This window comes from Barbus barbus, assembly GCF_936440315.1.
Source record: "Barbus barbus genome assembly, chromosome: 16".
NCBI lineage: Eukaryota > Metazoa > Chordata > Actinopteri > Cypriniformes > Cyprinidae > Barbus > Barbus barbus.
In genome coordinates, this window is record NC_136744.1 from 17,514,858 (window position 1) to 17,542,817 (window position 27,960).

At 38.2% G+C, this 27,960-nt stretch overlaps 4 protein-coding genes across 7 annotated transcripts; 3 read left to right on the forward strand and 1 right to left on the reverse strand.

The window, feature by feature from the left end:
• Positions 1–56: 56 nt before the first annotated feature.
• LOC306882517 (sialin-like) lies at positions 57–5,332 on the forward strand. The gene is made up of 11 exons (XM_079437195.1): positions 57–212; positions 1,089–1,276; positions 1,724–1,957; positions 2,092–2,179; positions 2,260–2,346; positions 2,486–2,604; positions 2,722–2,883; positions 3,210–3,342; positions 3,466–3,613; positions 3,769–3,859; positions 4,134–5,332. The coding sequence occupies exons 1-11, from the start codon at positions 125–127 to the stop codon at positions 4,263–4,265; spliced, it is 1,470 nt and encodes a 489-aa protein (XP_079293321.1). The 5' UTR covers positions 57–124; the 3' UTR covers positions 4,266–5,332.
• Positions 5,264–12,197, forward strand: LOC306882518 (elongation factor 1-alpha 1-like). Of its 2 annotated transcripts, XM_079437196.1 has the most exons (9): positions 5,480–5,512; positions 6,204–6,392; positions 7,049–7,232; positions 7,321–7,500; positions 7,593–7,889; positions 9,956–10,106; positions 10,215–10,471; positions 10,557–10,791; positions 11,387–12,197. In XM_079437196.1, the coding sequence occupies exons 3-9, from the start codon at positions 7,089–7,091 to the stop codon at positions 11,509–11,511; spliced, it is 1,389 nt and encodes a 462-aa protein (XP_079293322.1). In that variant the 5' UTR covers positions 5,480–5,512; positions 6,204–6,392; positions 7,049–7,088; the 3' UTR covers positions 11,512–12,197. The 2 variants fall into 2 exon arrangements, with proteins under 2 accessions (XP_079293323.1, XP_079293322.1); XM_079437197.1 differs by lacking the exon at positions 6,204–6,392 and having other exon boundaries at positions 5,264–5,512.
• Positions 12,198–14,252: 2,055 nt separating this feature from the next.
• On the forward strand, positions 14,253–19,427 carry LOC306882520 (cyclic GMP-AMP synthase-like). The gene is made up of 5 exons (XM_079437200.1): positions 14,253–15,173; positions 15,615–15,837; positions 16,583–16,852; positions 18,578–18,677; positions 18,839–19,427. Exons 1-5 carry the CDS (start codon positions 14,385–14,387, stop codon positions 19,176–19,178), a joined length of 1,722 nt encoding a protein of 573 aa, XP_079293326.1. The 5' UTR covers positions 14,253–14,384; the 3' UTR covers positions 19,179–19,427.
• On the reverse strand, positions 19,199–27,620 carry LOC306882519 (putative ATP-dependent RNA helicase DDX43). 3 transcript variants are annotated; one of them, XM_079437198.1, is made up of 17 exons: positions 27,153–27,620; positions 26,702–26,757; positions 25,504–25,630; positions 25,258–25,404; positions 24,967–25,048; positions 24,011–24,167; positions 23,797–23,915; positions 23,606–23,716; positions 23,361–23,502; positions 23,118–23,218; positions 22,593–22,680; positions 22,324–22,451; positions 21,530–21,639; positions 21,109–21,247; positions 20,916–21,003; positions 19,758–19,918; positions 19,199–19,562 (listed from the first exon to the last, which is right to left on the reverse strand). In XM_079437198.1, the coding sequence occupies exons 1-16, from the start codon at positions 27,487–27,489 to the stop codon at positions 19,769–19,771; spliced, it is 2,082 nt and encodes a 693-aa protein (XP_079293324.1). In that variant the 5' UTR covers positions 27,490–27,620; the 3' UTR covers positions 19,199–19,562; positions 19,758–19,768. The 3 variants fall into 3 exon arrangements, 2 of the variants coding, with proteins under 2 accessions (XP_079293324.1, XP_079293325.1); XR_013785257.1 differs by lacking the exon at positions 20,916–21,003 and having other exon boundaries at positions 19,282–19,562; XM_079437199.1 differs by lacking the exon at positions 20,916–21,003 and having other exon boundaries at positions 19,282–19,918.
• Between the last annotated feature and the right edge of the window lie 340 nt (positions 27,621–27,960).

Consider the following 27,960-nt stretch of genomic DNA (forward strand, 5'->3'; position numbering starts at 1 on the left):
AGACGACGGGACTTTTATTGTGGTATGTGTTTTTGCTGACGGTGAACAACAGGTTCCGCTTCCGCATTCGGAGCGTGTTGTTATTGTGCTTCTGGGCAGGCTGAGAGCAGCCGAGCCGCTCAAGATGATGGAGCATTCAGCGTCAGACTCAGAAACTGAAGATCATGCCCAGCCTTTACTACGCCGGAAAGACACCGGAGACCTCCAGAAAGGTAGCAGGACATTAACTACGAATGCCTATTATGTATTTATGCAGATTTACAACATGCCACGTAATACAAAATGCGCTGGTACCATACGCGCCATAATATTAGTACTACTTACAAAGTAATAAATATGTAAATGCAGTTATAATAGCTGTGCTTAACTGATAATGTTCCGCTGCATTGTAAACTTGTCATTTGCTAGAATAGCTCATGTTAAAAAATTCCTTGTTTTTAGTAACTTACTCATGAGATGCCTGTCATTCAATCATCCCAAAAGTGCAGACTTCATCTCTTTCGTTCAGTGTGATAGAATTGTCGCAGCATTTGATGCAGTCTACATAAATAATTCAAGAGCCTTTTCAGATGTGCTTTCAAAACAGGCAGTCACGTGAAGGAGGAAGTGTGTTAGTCATGCAGGTAACTGCCCTAAAAATGTCCCGTGATAACTATTTGCGCCTCTTGTTACAACTGTAAAATCATAATATGTTAATATCAAATGTCTTAATGTTTTGTTACTATGAATAATTTATCATTATTATTATTATTACTACTATTTCAAAAATGTAATACATGTTTTAAGAACGTGTCAGTAATTTCATGTATTACGTGTCAGGTATTTAGGGATCTGCCGAACAAAATCATAGGAACCACTCTTAAAAATGATTTGAATGAAAATTTCTTTAAGAGTCTGAAAAAAAGAGTCTGTTTGTCATAGTTTTGGGTGGAGCATCTTTTTTTATCCCTCCACATTCAGTTGACAATTTGTATTCGCAACTCGGGTACAAAAAAATCATACAGGTTTGGAACAACATAAGTGTAAGTACATTTTTGGGAGAATCCTTTAACCACTGTTTGACAATGGTTTCATGTTTGTTCTTCCAGCTCCTGCTTGCTGCTCCTCACGATACGGGTTGGCCTTCTTGTCCTGTTATGGCTTCTTTGTGGCGTATGCCCTCAGGGTGAACCTTAGTGTAGCAATGGTGGACATGCTGAAAAACAGTTCCAGGGCCAACACCAGTTCCTCCGTCTGCCCTCATCACAGCATCCCTGTGCCCAAACACAATCACACCGTAAGAGCATCTACTTTATGGTCTCCCATATTATATATGCAAACTCCTCTTGTTTTATTATTTAATAATAATTATTATTGTAAGTTCATTATATAAAAAATATTTCAAATGTATTTTTAAATCAATATTTTTGAGGTGCATATGATTTATTTATTTTTTTTTGCATTTCCGTATGATTAATTAAATGTATTTCAGTTTTATTTTTAAAATTTTCAAATTTAAATAAATATATTTTTTTAACAATGTGACATATTTCTCAAACTCTCATTTTGACATGAAAAGAAAGGTGTTCTGGAAAAAAGTAAGGTGTGCTGTGGGGAAAAAAATAGTTTTTACAGTTTTTTTTGTTTTGTTTTGTTTTTTAAAGTACAGTGCACATTTGGAAGAATTTATTCCAAGCATGATATCTTGGAAGTGTTAATCATATTTAGTTCAATGTCTCCACAGGCCAGTGTGTATGACTGGGATTCAGAGACTCAGGGATGGATCTTGGGTTCTTTTTTCTATGGGTATATACTTACTCAGATACCAGGTGGCTACTTTGCACGCAAGTATGGTGCCAAGTGGCTCTTTGGTATCGGCATCCTTTGCACTGTGATCTTCACCCTGCTGACTCCAGTAGCCGCTGACATGGGAGCTGGTTACCTCATCGCTGTCAGGGTGTTGGAAGGCATTGGGGAGGTAACCTCAAAACTCATTACCTACAATGTGGATTTAGTACTTCTGTTCTTGTAGTTTGAAAGTCGATGTTTCATTGTTGTCATATTCATTTTGGAAAATAAAAGTCTTTAAAAGACTCATTCTTGTGCATCCAGGGAGTGTCATATCCTGCTATGCATGCGATGTGGGCATCATGGGCACCACCTCTGGAGAGAAGTCGACTGCTCACGATCTCTTACACAGGTACCCTGCCTTGATTTGTAACAATCTACTCAAGTTTTTGTGTATTTGTACTATTATTTATTTTTTCTTTTCTCTTACAGGTGCTCAGCTGGGAACTGTAGTGGCTCTTCCTCTGTCTGGCCAGATATGTTTTTACTTAGACTGGACGTACGTCTTTTATATATTTGGTAGGTTTCATTATAATTCGCATTTAAAGGTGAACTGTGTGCACAATCAGCATAAAATTTAACACTAAAGATTCTTCCACAGGTTTGTGTCTTAATACATTCTAAATGCACACTGATCTGATTTCTTCACAAATCATAGGAGCTGTTGGACTTGTTTGGTTTTTCCTTTGGGCTTGCTTTGTCAGTAACAGTCCCAGCTCACACAAAAGGATAACAGAGGCTGAGAAGACTTACATAATGGCATCTTTAAAAAATGAAGTAGGCAATGCTACAGTGATCTTATACAGTGTCTGTCTTTAAGATGATTTCTTTATTCTCAAACCAGATAATGGTTGTCTCATTAATTGTTTGTTTGTATTAAAATATCTGCTCCAGCTCTCCCCAACCACAGACTACATCCCATGGATATCAATCCTCAAATCTATGTCATTATGGGCCATAGTTGTGGCACACTTCTCTTACAACTGGACATTTTACACTCTGCTGACTCTCTTACCCACCTACATGAGTGATGTACTCGGATTCAGCATCCAGCAGGTGAGTGCAAAGCAGGGCTGATAGATCTTTTTTTTTTTAAATGATCAGAAGAATTTGTATTTTTACCAAATTTATTTCAATGTTTTGAATGCTTTGTAAGCTAATGATGAAGATTATCTATTTTAGATTATTAAAATAGAATTATACATGTCCTCACTGTCACTTTTGATCAATTTATTGCATAATTTCTGAATAAAAGCAATAGAACTTACCCCAAACTTTTGAACAGTAGTGTATTTAATATGAAAACAGGTTATCTGAAAAATGATCATTGCCTCTCATCAAAAGACCGTTTATTAAGTGTGAACTCAATGTGTGATTTTCAGAATGGAATGCTCTCGGCTCTGCCCTACCTTGGTTGTTGGTTGCTGGCTTTGCTGGGTGGACAGCTGGCAGACCTACTGAGAGAGAGATATGTTATCCGCACTGTAATTGTGCGTAAGGCATTCACTATAGTAGGTAAGACATTCATAGATTTATGCTGAACGGTACATTTGAAAATGTGTTGATGGGATGATTGAACTGGTGATGTGAAGTCTGTTAATGATAATAAATCAGTGTGTCTGTTTTGAATGTGTCCAGGAATGGTGGGACCAGCCGTCTTCCTGGTGGCTGCTGGCTACACTGGATGTAACTATGTCTTGGCTGTAGCCTTCCTCTCCATCTCCTCCTCTCTAGGGGGCATTTCGGCCTCTGGATTTAACATCAACCATTTGGACATTGCTCCCTCGTAAGATAAGGCTTTTTATTGGCAATCATATATGATTTATGGTTTAGAACAACGGTACATGCATGAAATCCATGTCACAAGTTAATTATCGTTGGATCATGGATAAAGTACCTCTTCATTTTCATATTTTTTATTTATTTATTTTTTCTTCTCAGATATGCTGGGATATTGCTTGGGATCACAAACTCATTTGCCACTATACCTGGCATGGTGGGCCCTGTAATAGCAAGATCTCTGACCAAATCTGTAAGTAACAATTTATATATAAATTATTATATATATTTTAAAATATTACAATATTTTATCTTTTTTTTATGCAACGACTGCATTACATTGTTACGTGCTGCAAAAACTAAGAAAAGTGGTGTAAGAAAGTTATTTATTTAATGCTATGCCTGTCACTGATGAGATCATATGTTCGTTATGCATAAATGCAAACATTAAATGCTTCAGGAGAAATCTATTTTTCACATTTGTGATAATGAAGTAACAAATGCTTAAACATTTTGTTTTAATCTAGAACACCATTCCAGAGTGGCAAATTGTCTTCTACATCTCCGCAGCGATCAATTTATTTGGAGCTGTTTTCTTCACAATATTTGGCAAGGGTACAGTCCAGCCTTGGGCTGTCCAGAGAATACACATCCAGTGAAGCACGTCTACCGTTAGCCATTTTCAAAAGGCCAAAGGGACGTACCTCTTGTAAATTCTAGAGATCTTAGCTGTAGTTGCATATGGTTTGCAAACTATTGAATATTGCACAATCCAATGTTGTTGTTGTTGTTTTTTTTAATCGTACCAACAAGCACAATGACTTTTGGTATTTTTTTTTATTGGTAATATTTGTATTTGTTATGCTTTTTCAGACAATTTTTTTTTTAAATAAAGGTGCGATAAATGAAGGGAAGATAAAACATGGACGCTACATCAAAGTTTTGATCACACTACAGTGTAGTCTAATTCACACTTGTGAGTGGAGTCTGTTTAGTGAATGAAAAACCTGTGTGAATCGGAGCTGTTACCAAATGAATCTCACTCACTTACAGAACCACAAGTTAACTTGTGAATTGTTTTGAAGTCTAAAGCTAATGAGACCCATTGTAGTTGTTGTTAACACAGTAGTAAAAACTATATCAATTCTATTTCTGATTTGTTAAATCTGTTCTGTTGAAAACTAAAATAATCGTAATCGTTAAGCAATTGTAGTCTTTTGCGATTAATTTCCCTATGAAATATGCCTTATTTTAGGCCTATGATTGTCACAACATGCCTTACCCATACTGAAGCAAGAGGCCTTAAGGGAGATTATCGGTGAAATCATGTCTGGTTGTTGCGGTTTAGACTTTTTGTACACTATAACTGATTTATGTTTACATTTTTATTTCTTTCTGTTTTGTGCAGTCGTTAAGTGGGAAAAAAAATCCGTGTAAACGCTGTATGTTGCATAATCTCTCAATTGTCAAGATATACAAGACATGCTTCATCACCTGTCAAATACCTAATACAAATTTTGCTCATGTTTATGTTCTTGACGTGCATGTATTCATTGTTAGAATGATCAATTCTGCTTAAGACCTTTTTTTTATAATAATAATTATAATAAAAAGAAATCTATTTGAGACCAATATTTTCGTCACCTTTAAAACCACCGCAGCAGTTTATGTGCACCTGACACGTTTAAAGCAAATGCGTTCGCAGAATAAACTTAACTCTTTTTTCCTTTCTCGTCAATTCTAAATGATTTAAACAGTTCTTGACAATAGCAGTCTGACCTCAAGCATCCTCAGTGACTGATGTAGAGTCTGCGCATGCACAGTCGCTTTCGTCGAGTCTGTATTATAACCAGACGCGCCGTTCAGCCTCTTCAGCACCGTTCCACTATCCCGAGCGCACGCGCAGGTAAAGTACCGCACATTCACACGCATCTTTATCTGCGTATTTAAAAAGAAACCTAGCAAACGGTTGTGTAATCATAAATGAAGAACTTCTGTCTGTTTTTGTGTTTTCTGAATAGTTGTGGCTTGTAATAGACCTTACTGATGCTTGTATTCGACGTTGCGCTAGATACAGGCTGGGAATGTGAGAACATGGCGGCAGCTGCAGGGGAAGGGATTGCACTATTAAATCCCCTAGACATCTGAATGATTTCTGTCGCCTGCTGTTCTTAGACGACTAATTTTGCAATGTTTTAGAGCAAATTAACACCGAAAGAAATAGCTTTCTGAAGTCATGTCAGGCTGATGCGACAGAGGAATAATTTAAAGCCCTTTTTTAAAGAATGCGTCTGTGTTAGTTAACCTTAACAAGAATAGCCCTTCTGTTAACCTCTGAAGTTAAGCTGGGAATTAGCTTCCTTACACTAATGGCAACCCGGCACTTGCTTTAAGGAACATTTTGGAATTCTGTCCCTGACGAATTATTCATTTGAACAGCTTACAGCTCCTTGGAAATGATGCTGATGCAATAATCATACACTATGGGTTCATGATGCAGCCAAACCATAATGCACTACCTTAGAATGGAATATGAATTCTTGCTTAACCAGCTGTTCCAATATTTTTTCTTCTTTTCACAATATCGGATACATGAGTGGCTCACAAATGGCTGCCAGTCTTTTAAATCAGTAGGCGAATCTTTACAAAATGGAGGTCTGCAGGACAAAGATGTACCAGGCATGAAGAAAGTTGTCTGTTAAAGCATTGCTCGTTATTTGGCAGAACTAGAAGCCTAAACAAGCCTGCAAGGATAAACTTAATGCTGGTCTGAAGGTTGAAAAAAGGTGAGGGCGTAGTGAATACCGTATTTGTTAAACAAATTTCTTTGTCTGTCTTTCTTTCAGTGTCCAATGAGTGAAATTCAAATGATAAGACATTTAAATTCTGCAGTCACAGGAAGCCATAGATGTTGCTGAGCTGGTATTGCATAGGTCATTCTAAGAGAATTACAGATTACTGCACCAAAAAATTAGATTTCTGTCATTGTTCAAGTGGATGTCCTGTGTGGTTTACTTTCTTTAGCAGAACAAAAAAGTACAACTTTTGAAGAATGTACAGGTCGGTCTTGTCCATGATGATTTTACATCCTTTTTGAGGCCTTACATCCTCAGTCACCATCCATTTTTATTCAGTGGAAAAGAATGACCAGAACATTCTTCAAATTTCTCCTTTAATATTCCACAGAAGGAAAGTCAAATGGGCTTGGGAACAAATTGGGGTGAATAAATCTAGGAATTTTCATTTGGTGGTGTACTACTATATTGTACTATCATGAGATCTACTGACGAACAATGCATGTGTTTAAAAGGCCACTTCTTAAATTCATGGAATTAGTATTTTAAATTGGATGAAAATCATCCTCTAGCCAGGGAACATGTGTCTAACTTAGTTTATGTCTTTAATAGAATTTGCACCATGACTATTTGCTGTCTGTGTAAAGATTTACAGTTACATTGGCACTTTAAATAAAGCCGTCAGCCATGGGAAAGGAGAAGCTCCACATCAACATTGTGGTCATTGGCCATGTGGACTCTGGAAAATCCACTACAACTGGCCACCTCATCTACAAGTGTGGTGGGATTGACAAGCGAACAATTGAGAAGTTTGAGAAAGAGGCTGCAGAGGTATGATGGAGATATTGAAGACATTTAATCTGACATGATTAAAAACTATTTCAAGCTGTTATATCATGTTTATGTGCATCACTCATAGATGGGAAAGGGCTCTTTCAAGTATGCCTGGGTGTTGGACAAGCTTAAAGCAGAAAGAGAGAGAGGAATCACCATTGACATCTCCCTGTGGAAGTTTGAGACCAGCAAATACTATGTCACCATCATTGATGCTCCAGGACACAGGGACTTCATCAAAAACATGATCACTGGAACCTCACAGGTTAGGAACTTAACATGCACACAAATATATTTTAGTAGCTGCTATTTCTATAGAGAAAAATAATAATCCCTAACATTTATTCTGACCCTCAGGCGGACTGTGCTGTGCTGATTGTGGCGGCAGGTGTCGGAGAGTTTGAGGCTGGCATCTCGAAGAACGGCCAGACCAGAGAGCATGCTCTTCTGGCCTACACATTGGGTGTGAAGCAGCTGATTGTGGGTGTCAACAAGATGGATTCCACTGAACCCAGTTACAGCCAGAAGCGTTATGAGGAAATTGTGAAGGAAGTCAGCACCTATATCAAGAAGATCGGCTATAATCCTGACACAGTGGCATTTGTGCCCATCTCTGGCTGGAATGGAGATAACATGCTTGAGGCCAGTCCCAATGTAAGTATGACGGGAAGTAAAGTATTGTTTCCATTAGGGCTGCACGATTAATGAAAGTAAAACGGTAATGGCTTTGATGTGGCTTAGTGTATTTATCGGATTTAATAAAAAAATATGCACTGCCTGTTTCAGAGTGAAATGCAGCACTGTGTTTATTTACAGTCCAGTGTTTTCAGTGTCTCAGCGGTTTGGTTTGCAGTAAAAGCTACTCTACACAAATGTTGTTTGAGTTGCTTATAATACAGGTACATCTCAAAAAATTACAATATCGTGAAAAAGTTCATTTTTTCTTGTAACTTATTTCAAAAAGTGAAACTTTCATATATTTTAGATTCATTACATGTAAAGTAAAGCATTTCAAAAGTGTTTTTGTTTTAATTTTGATGATTAGAGCTTACAGCTCATGAAAGTCAAAAATCAATATCTCAAAATATTTGAATATTTACATTTGAGTTTCAATTAATGACCATCCCTACAGCATAAATTCCGGGTATCTCTTGTTCTTTGAAACCACAATAATGGGGAAGACTGCTGGCTTGGCAATGATCTAGAAGACTAACGTTGACACCCTAAACAAAGAGGGTAAGTCACAGAGGGTCATTACTGAAAGGTGTGACTGTTTACAGAGTGCTGTATCAAAGCATATTAAATGCAAAGTTGACTGGAAGGAAGAATTTGGGTAGGAAAAGGTGCACAAGCAACAAGGATGACCGCAAACTTGAGAATACTGTCAAGCAAAGCTGGTTCAAACACTTGGGAGAGCTTCACAAGGAGTGGACTGAAGCTGGAGTCAGTGCATCAACAGTAACCACGCTCAGACGTCTTCAGGAAAAGGGCTACCAAGCCACTTCTGAAACAGAGACAACGTCAGAAGCGTCTTACCTGGGCTGTGGAGAAAAATAACTGGACTGTTGCTCAGTGGTCCAAAGTCCTCTTTTTTTTTCAGATGAAAGTAAATTTTGCATTTCATTTGGAAATCAAGGTCCCAGAGTCTGGAGGAAGAGTGGAGAGGCACAGAATCCATGTTGCTTGAAGTCCAGTGTGAAGTTTCCACAGTCAGTGATGATTTGGCCTGCCATGTCATCTGCTGGTGTTGGTCCACTGTGTTTTCTGAAGTCCACACTCAACGCAGCCATCTACCAGGAAATCTTAGAGCACTTCATGCTTCCTTCTGCTGACAAGGTTTATGGAGATGCTGATTTCATTTTCCAGCAGGACTTAGCACCTGCCCACACTGCCAAAGGTACCAAAAGCTGGTTCAATGACCATGGTGTTACTGTGCTTGATTGGCCAGCAAACTCGCCTGACCTGAACCTGACCTTATCAAGAGGAAGATGAGAGACACCAGACCCAACAATGCAGATGACCTGAAGGCCGCTATCAAAGCAACCTGGGCTTCCATTACACCTGAGCAGTGCCACAGGCTGATTGCCTCCATGCCACGGTGCATTGATGCAGTAATTCATGCAAAAGGAGGCCCAACCAAGTATTGAGTGCATAGAAATTAACATACTTTTCAGAAGCCTGACATTTCTGTTTAAAATATCATTTTTTTATTGATCTTATGTAATATTCTAATTTTCTGAGACACTGAATTTTGGGTTTTCATTATCTGTAAGCCATAATCATCAAAATTTCAAGAAATAAAGGCTTGAAATATTTCACTCTATGTTGTAATGAATCTATATAATATATGGGTTTCACTTTCTGAAATGAGTGACAAAAATGATTGACCTTTTTCACGATATTCAATTTTTTTTAGATGTATCTGTATGCATTTAGAAATGCTGCATGCTAATCGTCTTCACAAATTTGTTATAAAAACTTTCATGAACCATCTGACAACAAAAGAGAAGTTGTAAAGGGTTGTTTTGTGGCAATCGCAACTTTTTTCTTTTTTTTTTTAAATCACAATTATATTTTTCCCTCAAATCACTCTATAGCTCAAGTTTCTATATGGAGCATTATGCAATTCTTAAGTGAATATGAATACTTTAAGCAAAATGGCATCCCAGCAGGTGGATCCCAAACAGCATCTTCTTTAGGTTTCTTTGTCTTTACTTTAGATGACTTGGTTCAAAGGTTGGAAGATTACCCGGAAAGAGGGAAATGCATCTGGGACCACCCTACTGGAGGCTCTGGACGCAATTCAGCCTCCAACACGTCCGACTGACAAACCCCTACGCCTGCCTCTTCAGGACGTCTACAAGATTGGAGGTTTTAATTTGGACAAACTATGTTAATCAATTTTACCTGTTTTTGCCTGAAAGATGGTTAGACATTATTCTGTTAGCAAAGCAGAGCTAAATGCAGTGTTTTGACTAGGAATTGGAACTGTTCCTGTGGGCCGTGTGGAGACTGGGCTTTTGAAGCCAGGTATGGTGGTGACCTTTGCCCCTGTCAATGTGACAACTGAAGTAAAGTCTGTGGAGATGCATCACGAGGCTCTTTCAGAGGCCTTGCCTGGGGACAACGTTGGCTTTAATGTTAAGAATGTCTCTGTCAAGGACATCCGTCGTGGCAATGTTGCTGGAGACAGCAAAAACGACCCACCTCAGGAGGCCGCCACCTTCACTGCTCAAGTAAGCTCAGTTAACTTCTATTCTCACTCACTACTCACTTCAGCAAACCTGAGCAGTCATTACAAGCTTCATTCTTTCCCATCAGGTAATCATCTTGAACCACCCAGGGCAAATCAGTGCTGGCTACGCCCCTGTTCTGGATTGCCACACTGCACACATCGCCTGCAAGTTCGCAGAGCTGAAGGAGAAGATCGATCGTCGTTCTGGGAAGAAGCTTGAGGACAACCCTAAGAGCCTTAAGTCAGGAGATGCGGCCATCGTCGAAATGATCCCTGGGAAGCCCATGTGTGTGGAGAGCTTTTCAGAGTATCCTCCACTGGGTAAGTGCTATCCCAACATCCCATCCCAAGAGCTACATTCAAGCTTTTATTAAAGTTAAGGTAACTGAAGTTAAATTCATTAAGTATAGTTCTTGATAGTTTGACATTCCTCTTTTTCATAAAAAAAAAAAAATCATTATTCATATCTAAAAGCCATGCCAAATAATTAAGAAAATATATACCTTCAAAAATGAAAATTGTTTTATATAATTTACCTCCAAACCGATGACTTACTTTTTTTTTGTAGTTGTTAGTTAGTTTGATAGAGGCAATGATAGGTAATGAGATGGAAAATTGAAAAAGAACACACGTAGGGCAGTCAGCTGTAAAAGAGGGGCAGGGTTTCAGCAGAATAAATGACTGGAGACGTCTGGAATGCAGAGAAGTCAGACTATTCCCCGAAAGATTGTTTTATAACATTTTTATTTTAAAAAAAGCATTTAGAAAACAGACTCAAACAAATAGATGAATTTCTATTTCATACCAACAGTTTTTATTAAAGATATGGTATGCCAGGAGGCTTTTCACAATCAGCGTTAGGATGATAGAGATAATGAACACAGATGACCTGCTTGGATTCTTTTTTGGTTTGCAGGTCGTTTTGCTGTGCGTGACATGCGTCAGACAGTTGCAGTGGGAGTGATTAAAGGAGTGGAGAAAAAGACCCCAACGAGCGGAAAGATCACCAAATCCGCTCAGAAAGCCCAGAAGACCAAATGAATGTTGTGTTTGACTGCCAACTCCAGAGACGCATATGAAAAAGCAGAGGTCATCCAGCTCTTCTGTCCTATTGGCTGCTTAGGTTCTATAGTCAGAGACTGCTTAATTGTTCCAATGCATCGTAAAAGTATCAGAAGGAAAAAAATTACTAACAAAAGCAGTCCTTTAGATAACACTAATTTATATGTTGACTCGTACTGTAAGTCTTACATCCACACCATTGAACTTATTTAATAGTGTTTTTATAGTTGTGCTCTTATCTTCGATGATAGCTGTTGAAACCATATGTGATTTTGAAAATCTTCAGAGGTTTGACCTCTCCTGCTCTGGAGTGCAGTTTTAGCCTGGTTCTCACAATGTTGTCTTCGCTTGTTTTAGTGCTTGTTTGCAAAATACCATGTGTTCAGTATCCACTGGTGGTGAGCTACTTAAACGACACTATTTAGTAGACATTGAGAACCTTTATGTTTAGCTTTACAGAGCAATGAAAACCTAAAATGAAGCTCTTAAATCAGCCCGTGTCTGGGCTCATGCAATCTTTGGTGCACTGACAGCTTTATGTTTAGCACTTTGACTGGCGTAGGCTAACCCTGCACAAGCACTTGTTGACTTTAATTGGCATTAGCTACAGCACCTTATTATAAAAAATAAAAGCTTTCATGTCATATTAAAGATGTCTCAACCATAATAATTGTGTTTGTGTTCATTTCACTCCCAAACAGTACACTACATAAAAGCCATAGAGTAGGGCTGTCGTGGTGAAGGAAGTTCCCTCGCGGTAATTTTGAGTGGCTCAATAATAAGATCGTTAGTCTATTATTCTCGAATCTGACTGACAAGATACTTTTTCTTTTGATATTTCCGTGTTCTAGACGGGCTGTCAGTCAGTGCAGTTTCATTGTTTCGCCACAAGGTGGTATCAAGAGACGTATCAAGAGTTCATTCAACTACCCGTTCAAAAACGCTTATTCGTTCAAAGAGAGATGTAATAAAGCATGCTGTTGAAATAATTTTAACTTCGAGCGCTACTTTTAAAGGCTCAGCTGACCAGCAATGCTAAGACAGATTTCGCTTTCCTTGGACATGACAGCCTGTTGAACTTCCTCAGCTGGCGAAGAAAGTACAGCCTCTGCTGGGCCTTTTTCACAATAGAGTCAATGTGAATATCCCACTTCAGGTCCTGGGAGATGGTGCTGCCCAGGAATCTGGATGACTCCACTGCAGTCACAGTGCTGTTCATGATGGTGAGTGGGGGGAGAGCAGTTGGGTTTCTCCTGAAGTCCACGATCATCTCCACAGTTTTGAGCGTGTTCAGCTCCAGGTTGTTAAGACTGCACCAGACAGCCAGCTCCTTAACCTCCTGTCTGTAAGCAGACTCGTCACCGTCCTGGATGAGGCCGATCAGTGTGGTGTCGTCTGCAAACTTCAGGAGCTTGACAGAGGGGTCTTTAGAAGTGCAGTCGTTGGTGCAGATGGAGAAGAGCAGTGGGGAGAGAACGCAGCCCTGAGGAGCTCCAGTGCTGATGGTACGAGCGCTGGATGTGAATTTACCAAGCTTTACTATAGCTGCTGTCTGTCTGTCAGGAAGCTGTTGATCCACTGACAGAAGGAGGTGGGGATGGAGAGCTGGGTTAGTTTGGGCAGGAGGAGGTCTGGAATGATAGTGTTAAAGGTGTTAAATTTGTTAAGTGCAAATTTACTGAGCCTCTGTACAAATCAGCATGGTACACATTGTTATCATAACTAATATTCAGTACACATGCACGAAGTGTAAAACGAGAAGTGCGTAACCTTAAGAAAAAGAAAACACGGGGTGCTGCATTCCTCTGCGGTTATGCTCGCCAATAGCGCAACAGCCCTACCTATATTTTACCTTTGTATTAAGGACATTCCAGTACTGTTTTGTGAGCTTAGACTTTAACTAAAGTTGTGACAAAGTCTAAAAAATAGCTTAGAATAGATCATACTTTGCTATCTTGCAAACTATTTATCAATAAAGTCTTATAGTCTTTTACACAGCTTGGACTTCTTATGCAATTACACAAGAGTTTTCAAACAATTACATTTATTTCATGTATTCATTATTTATTGTATAAACATACAGCTTAAAATCCTAAAAATGTATTTTTTATATTAGCACAAGATGTCGCAAGTAGTAATCAATTAATAACATTATTCATAATCATTCAAAAAAATAAAAAATATGGACGGGGTTGCCAGTAAAGTAAGCAGATCTATTATTTTATTAGTCAATAGCTGGCCTAAATAATACGTTTTCAGAACAGATACCCAGATTTAAACAACAGTTTGCAATGCTTTGAAATATAAGTTAACTCTTACTCCAATAATATTAAGTTTCCATTTTAGTGTTAAAAGCTTTTCATGTTCTACTCAACACTCCACTCCACTTAATATTTCTCAGCGTAGATTTATTTTTAAGTGAAATCAGTATAGTCTCGTACTTTTCACGGTATTGAATATCGCCATATCACCATTATTGCTCATGAAGAAAGTGTTTAACACACCAAAAGCCAGACATGTTTTCACACTGCCATTAAATAGTCAATCGAAGCAGTATTAAACAACGTAAACCTTATTATACAAATATAACCATTGTTTTGGCCAACAGATGTTGTAATTAATAAGAGTGCCAGCCCCATGACTAGCACCTGTTAGTAGTAGGCTACTTCACACGATCCACGCAAACCCTAATAAATAACGTCATAATACGTCATAACACTGAGGAAGTGAGAAATATTGAACCATAGAGGCTGGCACAGTACAACCACCTGTATCCTGATGTCACAGTTCTCTGTAATAGAAACCTTCCTTTAGATGCACAAGCGCGCGCGTCGCAGCTCACAGCAGCCATCATGAACAGCCAGAGAAGGCCGGGCAGCTCCCGCGCGACAAGCCCTGGCCAACCCAAAGCCAAAGCTCAAACAAAAGCAAATGCAAATGGGAAGAGTAAAGAGCAGAGAGATCACCCTAAGACTGACAGGGAGGATAAGTCTCCGGAGTGCGCAGAGGCCAAGCGCGCGCCAAAACAGGGAAGCAGGAACAAACAGAGTAAAAAGCAGAGGGATCCGGAGATCTCCGAGAACAAGTACGAAGAAAACGGTGATTCTGTTCCCAATAACGCAAACAATGCTGCCGAGAACGAGAAACAAGCCAGTGCACAAAACAAGGGTCAGAGCAAAAAGTTTGACTATGAAAGTGAAGGCAAACCACAGCAGACCGTCAAGAGCAAATCCGATGAAAAGCCAGCACTAAAACATCAGAAAAAAAAGGAGAGAGACAAAGAAGAATCTCCAGAGAGCTCCGAGAGCAATTTGGAAGCAAAATCCACAGCAAAACCTAGAGGGCGGCATAAATCTGGCATAAATCAGGACGCTTCTCCAGCGGTTTGCGCGCACAGCTCGGATCGCCAAAAGAAAAGAGCAGAACAAACTGCAATGACAGGACGAAAAGTCGATGACACAATGGGAAAGGTCCTTAAGGCAACTATTGACAAATTAAAGATCAAGAAGAACGAGCAGTCTAATGCGTCCAGTCCTGTTAATGACATAACAGATAAAGTCATTGCACACCTGAAACGAAACACGACCTGGTGTGAAGAGATCGAGACTTTACGAACTGGGAGTTATTATGAAAACGTTAAAGTAAGTGATTGAGTTTGACATATCCACTCTTGATTCTGCATTAATCAGATTGCCAGGACATATAAACATTATTTCACAATATCCATAATAGGACATTCCTACATCAGAGCATAATACGCGGTGATATTAGATTAGGAACAGAAACGCTTGAATTTTCACAGATGCCTGTCATGTCTGAAAAATCAAGCGTTTTCTGGCCTGTTTCATTGCACACTTTTATTTTTTAGAGTTTAGAGTTAAATAAATCACCCTTCAAAATGACAACATAATAAATGCATGCAGGCATATCCAATTATTCCATGAGAGAAGTAAAAGAATATTCATGTTTGGACACGTTTGTGGAATATTACAACTGTATATGATTATATGGTCTTGACATTTCTAATCACCATGCCAACGCTCATAAAAGAGCCAACCAACATCTGCTTTGTCACATTTTAGATTTGTGAACCAGATGAATTTGATGTGATGCTGACTATTCCTGTGGAGCGAGTGGACATTCAGGTGTTTGATGAGGCCGGAGCATTTTACAGTATTGCATTGAAACGACATCCGAGAAGACATCCTCTGGACAGATTCCTAAATGAAGACAGGACCATTAAGGCCAGCGAAATGCTGAATGAATTCAGAGATGCTGTCAAGAAGGCTGTGGAGAATCTCCCATGTAGGTCCAAATATTTATGTTGTTGTTGTAAATCTTTTACTGATCTATATATAATATATAATGTTTAATTTAAGCTTAACCTTTTTAACAGATCTTTTAAAATATAATTTTTTATATTTTGAACGTTTTAAAACCATCTAGCTCCAGTTCTCTGTTGGACTTTGTTGCATCTCCTACTGTTGGAAAGAGCTTTTAAAATCAAAACACTTGAGCCAATTTCAACCATTTACAGACACTGATATAAGCGTAAATTATAAATCAAGTTGGGGTAAACTCTTTAGCGCATTAACAAAAGAAATCAAACAAATGAACAACAATAATACAGTATGCCCAGAAGGTAATGAATTTTCGATTGTTTTCGCTTAGTTCTTGCAGCCTGAGAAATGTTCATTTTATTGAAATAAGACAAAAAGAAACATTCATAAACATATTTAATCTTACTTAGTGTTACGGAATAAGGACAAAAATTGAACTAGAGTAATTGGAAATGTTGCTATTTTCAAAACTATATGGCATGTTTCAACTGAATCGGTAAATGGTTACTTGTGATTTACATCACACCAACTGCAGAACTTTACCTTATGCATTTAATTAAAAAAAATAAAAAAAACCTCTGTCCAAGAACACCAGCTTCCCACTCTAAACCAAAAGGCTACAACCATTTTCTAGCATTCTGGTAATATTTGTTTTATTATATATATATATATATATATATATATATATATTTTTTTTTTGCATTCTGTAGACCAAATTGAGATACAGCGAAAAAAGCCAAAATGCCCTGCAGTGACGCTGGAAATAAAAATGGAAGAAAACGGAAAGATCATTTCCGTCGACTTCGTTCTTGGTCTCAAGGTTCATCGTGCAAGCTGGCCAGACTTAACAAAAGATGGCTTCACAATAGAAAACTGGCTTGGTACAAAGGAGAAAGCTAAAATGAAGCGTCAACCATTCTACCTGGTGCCTAAATATGAGGGGAAGGGAAACGCAGAGCATGATGGAGTTGTTGCAAAAGGTATAGTGTTTATCAATATCATCAATTATTTGTTTTGTTTTTATATTATATACTGTGTGTATATATATATATATATATATATTAGTGCTGTCAAACCATTAATCTCATCCAAAATAAGTTGTTTACATAATATACACAGAAAACATATATTATATAAATACACACACATACATATACTTCAGAAAATTTTTATATATTAAATATATTTATTTATAATATAAATTATATTAATATAAATGGACATGTAAATACATTAAAATATTTTAAAAATAAATGTGTGCGCATTTATATATACATAATATACACAGAACACATGCAAACAAACTTTTATTTTGGATGTGATTAATCATTTGACAGCACTAATATATATATATATATATATATATATATATATATATATATATATATATATATATACACACACACACACACAGTTGGGCAAAAAAGTATTTAGTCAGTCACCAATTGTGCAAGTTCTCCCACTTAAAAAGATGAGAGGCCTGTAATTTTCATCATAGGTACACTTCAACTATGAGAGACAGAATGGGGGGAAAGAATCCAGGAAATCACATTGTAGGATTTTTTAAGAATTTATTTGCAAATTATGGTGGAAAATAAGTATTTGGTCAATAACAAAAGTTCATCAATACTTTGTTATATACCCTTTGTTGGCAGTGACCGAGGTCAAACGTTTTCTGTAAGTCTTCACAAGGTTTTCACTGTTGCTGGTATTTTGCCCATTCCTCCATGCAGATCTCCTCTAGAGCAGTGATGTTTTGGGGCTGTCGCTGGGCAACACGGACTTTCAACTCCCTCCAAAGATTTTCAATGGGGTTGAGATCTGGAGACTGGCTAGCAAACTTCAGACTGGCCCGGACATGTACTGTCTTAAGCAGGGGGACACGTCTGGCACTGCAGGATTTGAGTCCCTGGCGGCGTAGTGTGTTACTGATGGTAGCCTTTGTTACTTTGGTCCCAGCTCTCTGCAGGTCATTCACTAGGTCCCCCCGTGTGGTTCTGGGATTTTTGCTCACCGTTCTTGTGATCATTTTGACCCCACGGGGTGAGATCTTGCGTAGAGCCCCAGATCGAGGGAGATTATCAGTGGTCTTGTATGTCTTCCATTTTCTAATAATTGCTCCCACAGTTGATTTCTTCACACCAAGCTGCTTGCCTATTGCAGATTCAGTCTTCCCAGCCTGGTGCAGGTCTACAATCTTGTTTCTGGTGTCCTTTGACAGCTCTTTGGTCTTGCCCATAGTGGAGTTTGGAGTGTGACTGTTTGAGGTTGTGGACAGGTGTCTTTTATACTGATAACGAGTTCAAACAGGTGCCATTAATACAGGTAACGAGTGGAGGACAGAGGAGCCTCTTAAAGAAGAAGTTACAGGTCTGTGAGAGCCAGAAATCTTGCTTGTTTGTAGGTGACCAAATATTTATTTTACCGAGGAATTTACCAATTAATTCATTAAAAATCCTACAATGTGATTTCCTGGATTCTTTCCCCCCATTCTGTCTCTCATAGTTGAAGTGTACCTATGATGAAAATTACAGGCCTCTCTCATCTTTTTAAGTGGGAGAACTTGCACAATTGGTGGCTGACTAAATACTTTTTTGCCCAACTGTGTGTGTTATATATATATATATATATATATATAAAAACCAAGACACTGTGGCCCTACAAAAACTGAAAACAAATTATATGGAAAAATGTCCTTTTCACAGATGCCTGGCGACTTTCTTTTTCACATGTCGAAAAAGAAATTCTGAAAAAGCACGGCCAGTGCAAGACATGCTGTGAAGGCACTGGACCGAAATGTTGCCGGTAATTATTATTCTGTTCCTCTTGTGCCAAGCTTTGATGCTGGTAAAATTTCAGTGCAGAAACGGTCTGTTGTGATGGTGCTTTATTGTTTGCATTAATACAGTGGTGTTCACTGTATTACATTTACAATAAAATAACTGAACTTTGCTCTACTTCAACAGGAAGGAGTGTCTAAAGCTCCTAAAGTATCTTCTTCAAAGGTTCAAAGAGGATGACCCCAAATCCAATAAGATGTCCAGCTTCTGCTCCTATCATGCAAAGACCACCCTTCTCCATGCTTGTGCTAGAAGGGGAACTGACAACGAGTGGGCATACAGTCAGCTGGCCGACTGCTTCCAGCAGCTTTTGGAAGACTTTGTGAAACACCTGAGAAATCGTCATCTTCCTAACTTTTTCGTTCCATCCCATAATCTCTTACATCAAGCCTCTCAGAGTAGCTGCACTTTCCTGGCAAATAAAATTGAATTTCAGCGCAATAATAACTTTCCTATATTCAGTTAATTTTGATTTTCTGTTTATTTGTATTAATGCATATTTTGTTCTTTCATCTTGATAGTCAACTGTTGTTTAATACCATTCAATAATACATATTCCAAATAGTTTTATAGGCTTTTATTTGATATGCATTCAGCTGAACAAGTTTGTTACATCATCTACAACTGGAGGCATTTTACCGCTCATCAATGTAGGATAACAAAAAAAATACTGAACTGGGGGGAAAATCCTATTAAAGAAATATATCATGCATACAAAATGAATCAGTGTTTCTTAAACATAACAAAACTTAAATAGTCAGTTAGAAGGACTTAACAGGCTCTCTACAAATGAGAGGATTAACACTTTAAAAGCTTATGAATGAACTCCAGTGAGTATAGTGACATCAACCTGAAAGATATGATTAAAGATCAATACTACTGCTGGTACAACAGATACAAATACTAAAAAAAAAACTTGTGAACACTGAACAATTTAGGTTGAATCATGGTTTAAATCATCTTAAACATTTGTTGTAAAATAAAACATTTTCTTCATGCTGATGTTACTTGAAATGGCAAGACAAATTAATGCAACAAATACTACCTTTCAAGCGATCAGAACCGCCGATCTGAGCCTCCTCTAAAACTACCTCTCCATCCTCCCCTTCCTCCACCTCCTCCTCTTCCTCTGGGCGCAAACATTGCTTTCTCCCTCTGGTGCTTTTCATAACGTTCAGCCATCAGTATCAGTTCTTCTGGTACATCCTAAAGAAAAGAAAAATGCTTCCTTTAATCCAGATTCGCCATTAGAATTTTGTATACATATACAGTAAACACACTAAAGACAATCTCAACAAAACGAGCCATTCCCTCTCTATACTATATATACACGTAACAAAAGTAATTTGTTTTATAGTTAAATTTGTTTTAAGACCTTTTACTGGCAAAAGGTTGTGGTGAGGCTTCTGAAACGTTGACAAACTTAACCAAAAGAGATCTGATCAGGTGGTAGGGTGAGGAATAAGAGATTTCACTTTCATCCAAACTAAGCATTTGATATATAGACCTTAGAATCCAAACTTTGCAATGAAGTTGTTTTTCCGTACAAATGATACTTGGATTAAGCAAAAACTGGACAAATTGATCCCAAAGATGAAAAATGCTTATTTTAAACCAGCTTTTGTTTGAAACTGTGTTGGATGCAAAAAATATTAATGTGAATTTGGAAAGTCTGAATTAAAAAAAAAAAAAGTAGAACTTCAGATAAATCCAGAGTTTCGACTGACACCAAGTAATATGTACAATGGAAAATCCTTTTTTTTTTTTTTATCTGCAGCAAACAAAGTAGGGGCCCATGATACTTTGACTTACTCGCCGTCTTAAAAATATTGAACCATTTTAATTATTGGACTGATACTGATGACATTAAGAAGTCTCTTTCAGATACTGCTATGACCATGGATATATTGTGCATCCCTACTGCAGCATTTTTTAGTCTAGATTTCTCCATAGATTCACACAGCACATACAAAGAGAGATGTGTCCCAAAGACTGTTAAGGGTTAACTAAAATGGGTGACAGACATTTCGGTGCATCCCTATTTTCATATCGTACACATGTAACTTGCATGCTTACAAACGCAACCTGCTGTAAGAGGCCTCAGATTTCTAACTAGTCAACCGGAGGTTATGGATTTGGGTTTTTTGCATAGCAGAGTTCAACAAACATAATGAAAGGAGTGGATGTCTGCAGGTGTGATTACCTGACCAGATCTCTCCAGGATGGTTATCAGCTCAGAAGCTACTTTCCAGTCCTCTCTTGTTACCAGGGTTATAGATTCACCGGACCTCCTGAGTCAAGACATGGACTCATTTACATAAAGAGCCTGAAGGGTTGCATAATCAAGACTTTATTGTATCTGTCATTTCAGTCACACCTTTCACTGCTTCACTCACCCTGCTCGGCCTGTTCTTCCGATGCGGTGCACATACTCCTCCACATTCCGAGGGAAGTCATAGTTGAAAACATGCGTGATGTCATGAACATCTAGCCCACGCGAGGCCAGGTCAGTCGCCACCAGAATGCGCACACGACCTTTGACAGCCGCCACGGACAGACAGATGGAAAACTCAGATCAATTTCAGTTAAAATCTTAAGGGGCTCAGTACAATCGCTGACTACACCAAAAGTATTCGTAGTTGTAAAGTATGCATTTTATGCACCACTAGCCAAACAGTGTTGGTTTGATTAGCTGGAAAGCAACATCGACTGAATTTGGAACTACTTGTTTGTTTAAAGGAAAATGGGGTCAGCAGTTTTACAAATCTGGTGTTGTTGGTGTCTCAGAAATGACAAATTTACTGCTTACTAACATACCATCTCTAAAGTCCTGCAGTGCCTCTTCTCTGTCACACTGCTCGCGGTCTCCATGCAGAGATTGAACCGCTACACCCTGCAGACACAGGTCACTGGAGAGGTCATCGGCTCTATGCATTAGCAGGAAAGAGAAATCACAGTGAGAATCTGACGACTCAGACATTCTTAACCAGTTTTGCTTCATGGTTTTACATTTGATCCAACACAGTTTGGCATACAGTAATGTAATGTAGTCAGGGTCAGTTTTTTTTTTTTTTTTTTTTTTGATGGTTTTAGGATGAACGATCCCACAAACAGCACCTCTAGAGGAGAATAACTATTAAAACTATCCACATTACATTAAGATCTTGTAGAATTTAATCCAATTATGGAAATGCCAAATCAGGATCAAGCACTAAACCATACCGTCAGGGTGAAAGTGTAATAAAGGACCTGTACCTAAGTGAGCATTTGGTTTTAATGTTTGCGCAACTGCTGAAGGACCACAAAAGCTGCCAGTATTACAGGGGTGTGGAAAATAATTATGGCCACTCCCTCTGGCATTGGAGAAATGCAGTTTCATTTTTAGAAAAGAGCAGCATTTCCCCACAATCCTTTCAACTCACACCTTGCTCAAGCACACAAACAGATGGGCACAGACTGATTACCACATCAAGTGATCATAATAGAAATTATATTATGCAATACCATTTCAGTAGAACATGAAAGTGTGCGTGCAAAAATTCCTCCCATTTCCTGTTTCGTGGAATCAAACAAAGGTTTTTCTCATTTAAGTTTCGCTCTGAGAAACTCACTTTATTTTTTTCCCAACAAATATTAATACTTTGTCCTGAGGCTCCATTCGGTCAACGAAGTCAAAAACATAGGCTTTCTTTTCTTCCTCCTGCACGAACAGAACTGTCTGCTGAACAGTGTTTACTGCCTGAAGGAGACAGAGATGCAGAAGGGGAATTAACTGGGGACTTTTAATAAGGAGGCTAAACAGAAAAGCTGTATTTGACCTGGTATTTGTATGTTACCCACTATAAATACATACTACTACACGCTGCAACCGCTCACTCACCGCTAGATCTAAGGTGCCCACATAAACCATCATGGGGTCTTTCAGGTAGGATTTGGCCAGCCGCCTGACACCTGTTGGCCAGGTGGCACTGTAATACAAAAAGAGAAAAACAGATTAACATAGCAAAATGGCAATCATACAAATATTGAAACTTCACGACAAAATATCAGTCTTTATTCCGCATTTAAAATTCAGTTTGCACTGCACCCACAGATGTCGAACGATGACAACATGTTGTGAATCAGTGCGTAACCCATTTCAGCGTCTGTTCTTTTTTTTTTTCTCAGATTGAGAAGTGAATAGTGAATAGTCTGAGAACTAAGTGACAAACTTAAATTTAGTGATTGTCTGTGTTGGTTGGCGTCTGTCAATACCACGTGATTCAGCCTAATTGTATTATTTATTTATTATTATTTAACAGCATTTTTAGAGCAACAAACAATGTAATGCAAAAGAAGTTTTAAAAAAATCATGTCAAATCCATCCATACACCATTCAAAAGAATCAAACCGCTGAGCCCATCACCTAGTCATAACAGTTTGTCTGTCAGGTCGAATATCCAAAATGATTTTCATGATTTGAGGTTCAAAGCCCATGTCCAACATTCGATCAGCTTCATCCAACACCTGAAACAGGGGGAAAACCAAAAGACACAATTTTTCAAAACTCAAACCCATTTTTTTTTTTTTTTTAAGTGCTCACAAAAACAAATAATGCACCAAATCACATCCGTTACAGGCCCAGTATGCATTTTTGTCATTAATGTACCAGATAGGTGATGGAGCGCAAGTTGATGAGCTCATTCATCTGCAGATCATTTAATCGTCCTGGTGTGGCAATGACAATGTCTACACCACCGGTCACTACTTTAATCTGGGCCTTTCTGTCACCTCCTCCATAGATACAGATGCTACAGTAATGAGAGGTATTTTGAACAAACAGACAAAGAAATCAGGACGAATTCTTAAATGTTGCATAACATTATGATTTATTTAGGGTACTGGCTACAGCACCTTTTAAATCCTTTGTAGCTGTATTTGTTACACTCAGTTTCAATCTGGAGGGCCAGTTCACGAGTGGGAGTCAAAACCAACATGCCAGGGCCATCTCTCTTGTCCCTTGGTCTACAGTGTAAATACATAAATAAATATTTACTTAATAAAAAGATAAAATGTGGAGCACTGATACTCTGGTAGACATTTACACTGGTTGCTCGTCCATATGAATAAAGCCAGGAAGCAGGTAGGTCAGAGTTTTGCCAGTTCCCGTCTGGGCTATTCCAATCAGATCTGTTCCTTTCAGGACGATGGGCCAGGCTTGTGACTGAACCATGAGACATAATAAGCAGGATTACATTTATCCCCACATATAAATCTTAACATTCAGAGCAGAAGCAAAAAAATGTTTCTTTGGGGTACCTGAATGGGAGTTGGCTTTTTAAATCCCACTCTGACAATGTTTTCCATTATTCCAGGATAGTGAGCAAAAGCCTCCTCAAAAGTGCACACTGGATTGGGAATAATTCTTTTTTCCTCATCTTTCAAGTCATCCACAAAGATGTTGTTGTTCTCCTTTCTATTTGGGCAAAGAAGAGCAGGGGTACAAAAACATGCACAGTGCTGCACAAATACTCGTACAAATCAAAAATATCTAAATGTATTGAGCATGACAGAAAAATAAATCTTCATTCATCGTCTTTTTGAAAGAAGTGGCACTTCTAACTTATGCTATAACGCAGCGGTTCTCAACTAGGGGGTCTTTCAAGGGGGCCTTAAGATGACTTCAATATGATTCAAAACAACTAAAATAAAGATGGATATATGAGGTAGTCTAATTGTAAGTGTGACTTCTAGACTTGGAAAACTCATGTAAAATAATAAAATCTTAAAATGTTAAAACGTCTGGAATTGCAATTTCTTTAATTTCATTTATTATTTTAGTTACTTTTTTAATACACAAACTAGGAAGTGACCACAGGCTAAAATAAAACAAAACTAGGGCTATTGGGCTTTTGAAACTTCTTGTGGACAGTGGGGGTCTAGGAGTGAAAAAGGTTGAGATTCATTGCTACAATGGCTTCTTATAATTGGAACTAGTATTAAAAGACAGTATAAGAGGCAAAATTAGAATGCACATCAAACAACACACAACAAAAGACAATGAAAAAGCACTTTGCAAAATGCATTGTTTCTCTCACTTAAACAAAAACAATACTATATGAAAAATACACATTCAAAGCCTTAAATACTAGTACTAGGATTATACCCAAGCATGCCACAATATATTCATCTCAGAGCATTCAGACACACTGTTATTAACAGATAAATGCCGCCATCTGTGGGCTAATGTGAAGACAAGGTGATACAACTTTTACCTCCAGATTTTGACTTCTTCTGCACTGCGAGCTGCCACTGATTTTGCTTCAATATAGAAATCCTTCCTGAGAGGGGGAAGATCTGCAGAAAACAAGATGACTGTTTAATTGGGTATAGTTCATATCTGACTATATATTTTACGCAGTATATCAACTAAATTACTCACTCTAGTTTAAATTTTAGCCATAAAGTGTAAATTCACAGAAGAAAGTCATAAATGTTTGAAATAACAGGAATCTGAGAAAACCAATCTAAAGTAATGATCACATCTTGTGCCACTATAGACTCACCTTGCCATTTCATAGCTTCATATTTGTCCCGGTTTTCTCGAAGTGCAGTCCAGTCAATAGGTGCAGCTGTTGGGGCAGCTGCAGCCACAGCTCGTACAGCAGAAGCTGGCCAGCAGGAGTCATTCTGATAACCTGCCTTGCTGTTACCTGGAGTTTGAAATGGAAAATGTCAAACCCAAAATATTAGTAATTAACAATACAATAAAATAATACATTACAGTAGCTTAGTTATTCCTGTGCTCTTACCATTTCCACATCCAGGACCTCTGACAGAATTCCCATGCACCAGATCTTCAATCATGTCTTTGGCTTTGAGCTGAGCATCACAGCTTCCAAAGACAAGTACCTCAGCTTCATGTGCACCACGGTTTATCTATCATACATCATTTAAACAGTATTTGTTGAAATACCATGTGAAAGAAAACATTTGTGTTGTTCTAAACCCATATGCCTTATTGTTTTCAGAAAACAAAAGGTGAATTTTGAAGAATGTCCTCAGAATGAAAGTAAAAAGACAACAGCTTAAAGGCAGCTTTTCAGAAAATATTATGGATCTGACTATACTGAAAATTATCCAATGAAAACAAAAACCTGAAGTGAATTGAGCTGGATAACGATATTATTGTCTTTTGTAGAGCTGCTTATTATGTAATTTATGAACTTTGTTACACTGACACTGTTATTGAACTGAAAAGAGCCATGAAAGTATTGCCTTTTATAAACCTTAATCATGTTTAGATGCCATATTGAATTGAACATGGACAAAAATGAGGCTGAGGGATAAACTTAGTCTTTACAATGGCTCACAAATGTCAAAGCAGTTTTATTGAGTTTCAACTGATTTTTTCTGTTTCATCAGTTGAACAATTGAGCCTCATTTTCACTCCTGTCAGAAATTAAATATGGCGCTAGCCTAAGAGTTATAAAGCTTCTTTAAAGCTGAAATCGAAGTTCTTGCATAATTGATGAACTGTGCAACACTGACAGTTACTAAACTGAATCAACACAGTATCTGGGTTGAGATGAATAATGACACTATTTCTTCTGTAGAGTTGCTTTACAGCTAACATTTCAGTTCTTTCATAATTCATGAATTTAGCTGCTGTGAAACCATGTTATTGTAATTGCTATAAAAAAAATAGGCTACATGTGATGTGACTTAACTTAAAAGGGAACTGTGGCTGTTCAGCACAAAAATATAAAAAAAAAAAAAAAAAAAAAAAAATCACATTTTTTTTTAAAGAAGAAAGTGTGTAATATGGGTTCAGAAAGAAATTAGAGTAAATAAATGACACTCACTCTGTAAATAAATAACAGGATTAGTCTGCTCAAGGTGTGATGGGCTAAAACTGGAATCTAGCTCTAGTGATTAGCTACAGGCATGTCTGAGCTTTCCAAATGTTACTGCCAACACTTAATGGTAGCATTAGTGTATTTAACTTGCCTTTATCGATGCTCCACTGCTCTCTTCGAGCTCCCGAATTTTCGCACCACCTCGACCTAGACAGACGAACAGAGAATCGATTCTTTTGAACAGTTTTAAAACAGGATTCGGTCATTCTTTAGTTTACGCAAAAACTTGCTATTAAGTCGTCCCTATGCCATTTGGTATTTGTATTATTGGATTCTGTGTTGTTATATTATAATTCTGTTCAGTGGAGCTATTTAAACATGAATAAATAAACCCTTGGTTCGCTACAAATCCTCTTAAGTTACTAGTGCTTCACTCATCGGTTGTCGGCTCATGAGTCTGATTCGGCTTGACTCGAACCGAATTTTTGGGTAAGATTTTCAACCGATTCGTTAGAAAAACATTAGACATCACTACAGAGTTTGACAGCCCTCCCCAAAAAACTGCTGCAAGCATAAATGTTCCACAGACACCGGTGTCTCACCTATTATTCTCCCGACCAAAGAGTTTTCCACATTGAGAGTTGTCGGTGATGAGCCTGATCGGTCTCCACCACCGCGACACCCTGTAGTCACAGTCCTGGAACGACTGTGACTGTTATTTTTCCCGGTTGCTCCGTCACAAATATTGGATTCAGAGTCTCGGTCCCTCCAGTTTCTCCATTGCTCGCCGTCTCCACCAAACTTTGCGCCGACACTCGTGGTTTCTCGGCTCCGCGCGCCTCTAGGAGATGGAGGCCTCCATGACTTTACAGTTTCAACGGGTAACGGCTTTGAAATCTCCACACCACCAGCATCATTCTCATCTTCCCAGTCCGACATTTAAAACAAACATATAACAACACAACTTTGGATAATCGACGCTTCCCTCCAGAACGACCACAAATCTCTGATCAGAAACTTCGACCAAAATCCGCTCACGTGATCCCTTAATAAAATGCAACATGGCAACCGCAAGTCTTTATAATCTTTATGCTGTTTTAATTAATGACTATTTATTTATTTATTAGTGGTATTTTGGTGGATGACGCGGTTTCAAAATGTGTACACGAGATGAACAATAAAACTATTAAATTATGCCATTAGATATTGACAGAAAACTATAATTAAAGCCACCCATAGTAATTGATGCAGTACATCTGCTAAAAGAATAAATAGGCTAGTAAATAACTTTAAAGAGGTTTTTGGAATAGGAGACTCCTTATATTAGTGCATTTCCTAACTAATGCATGCTGGTTGTTTGCTTTCACATCACAGATATAGGATATAGATCCCATCAATCATATATGCATT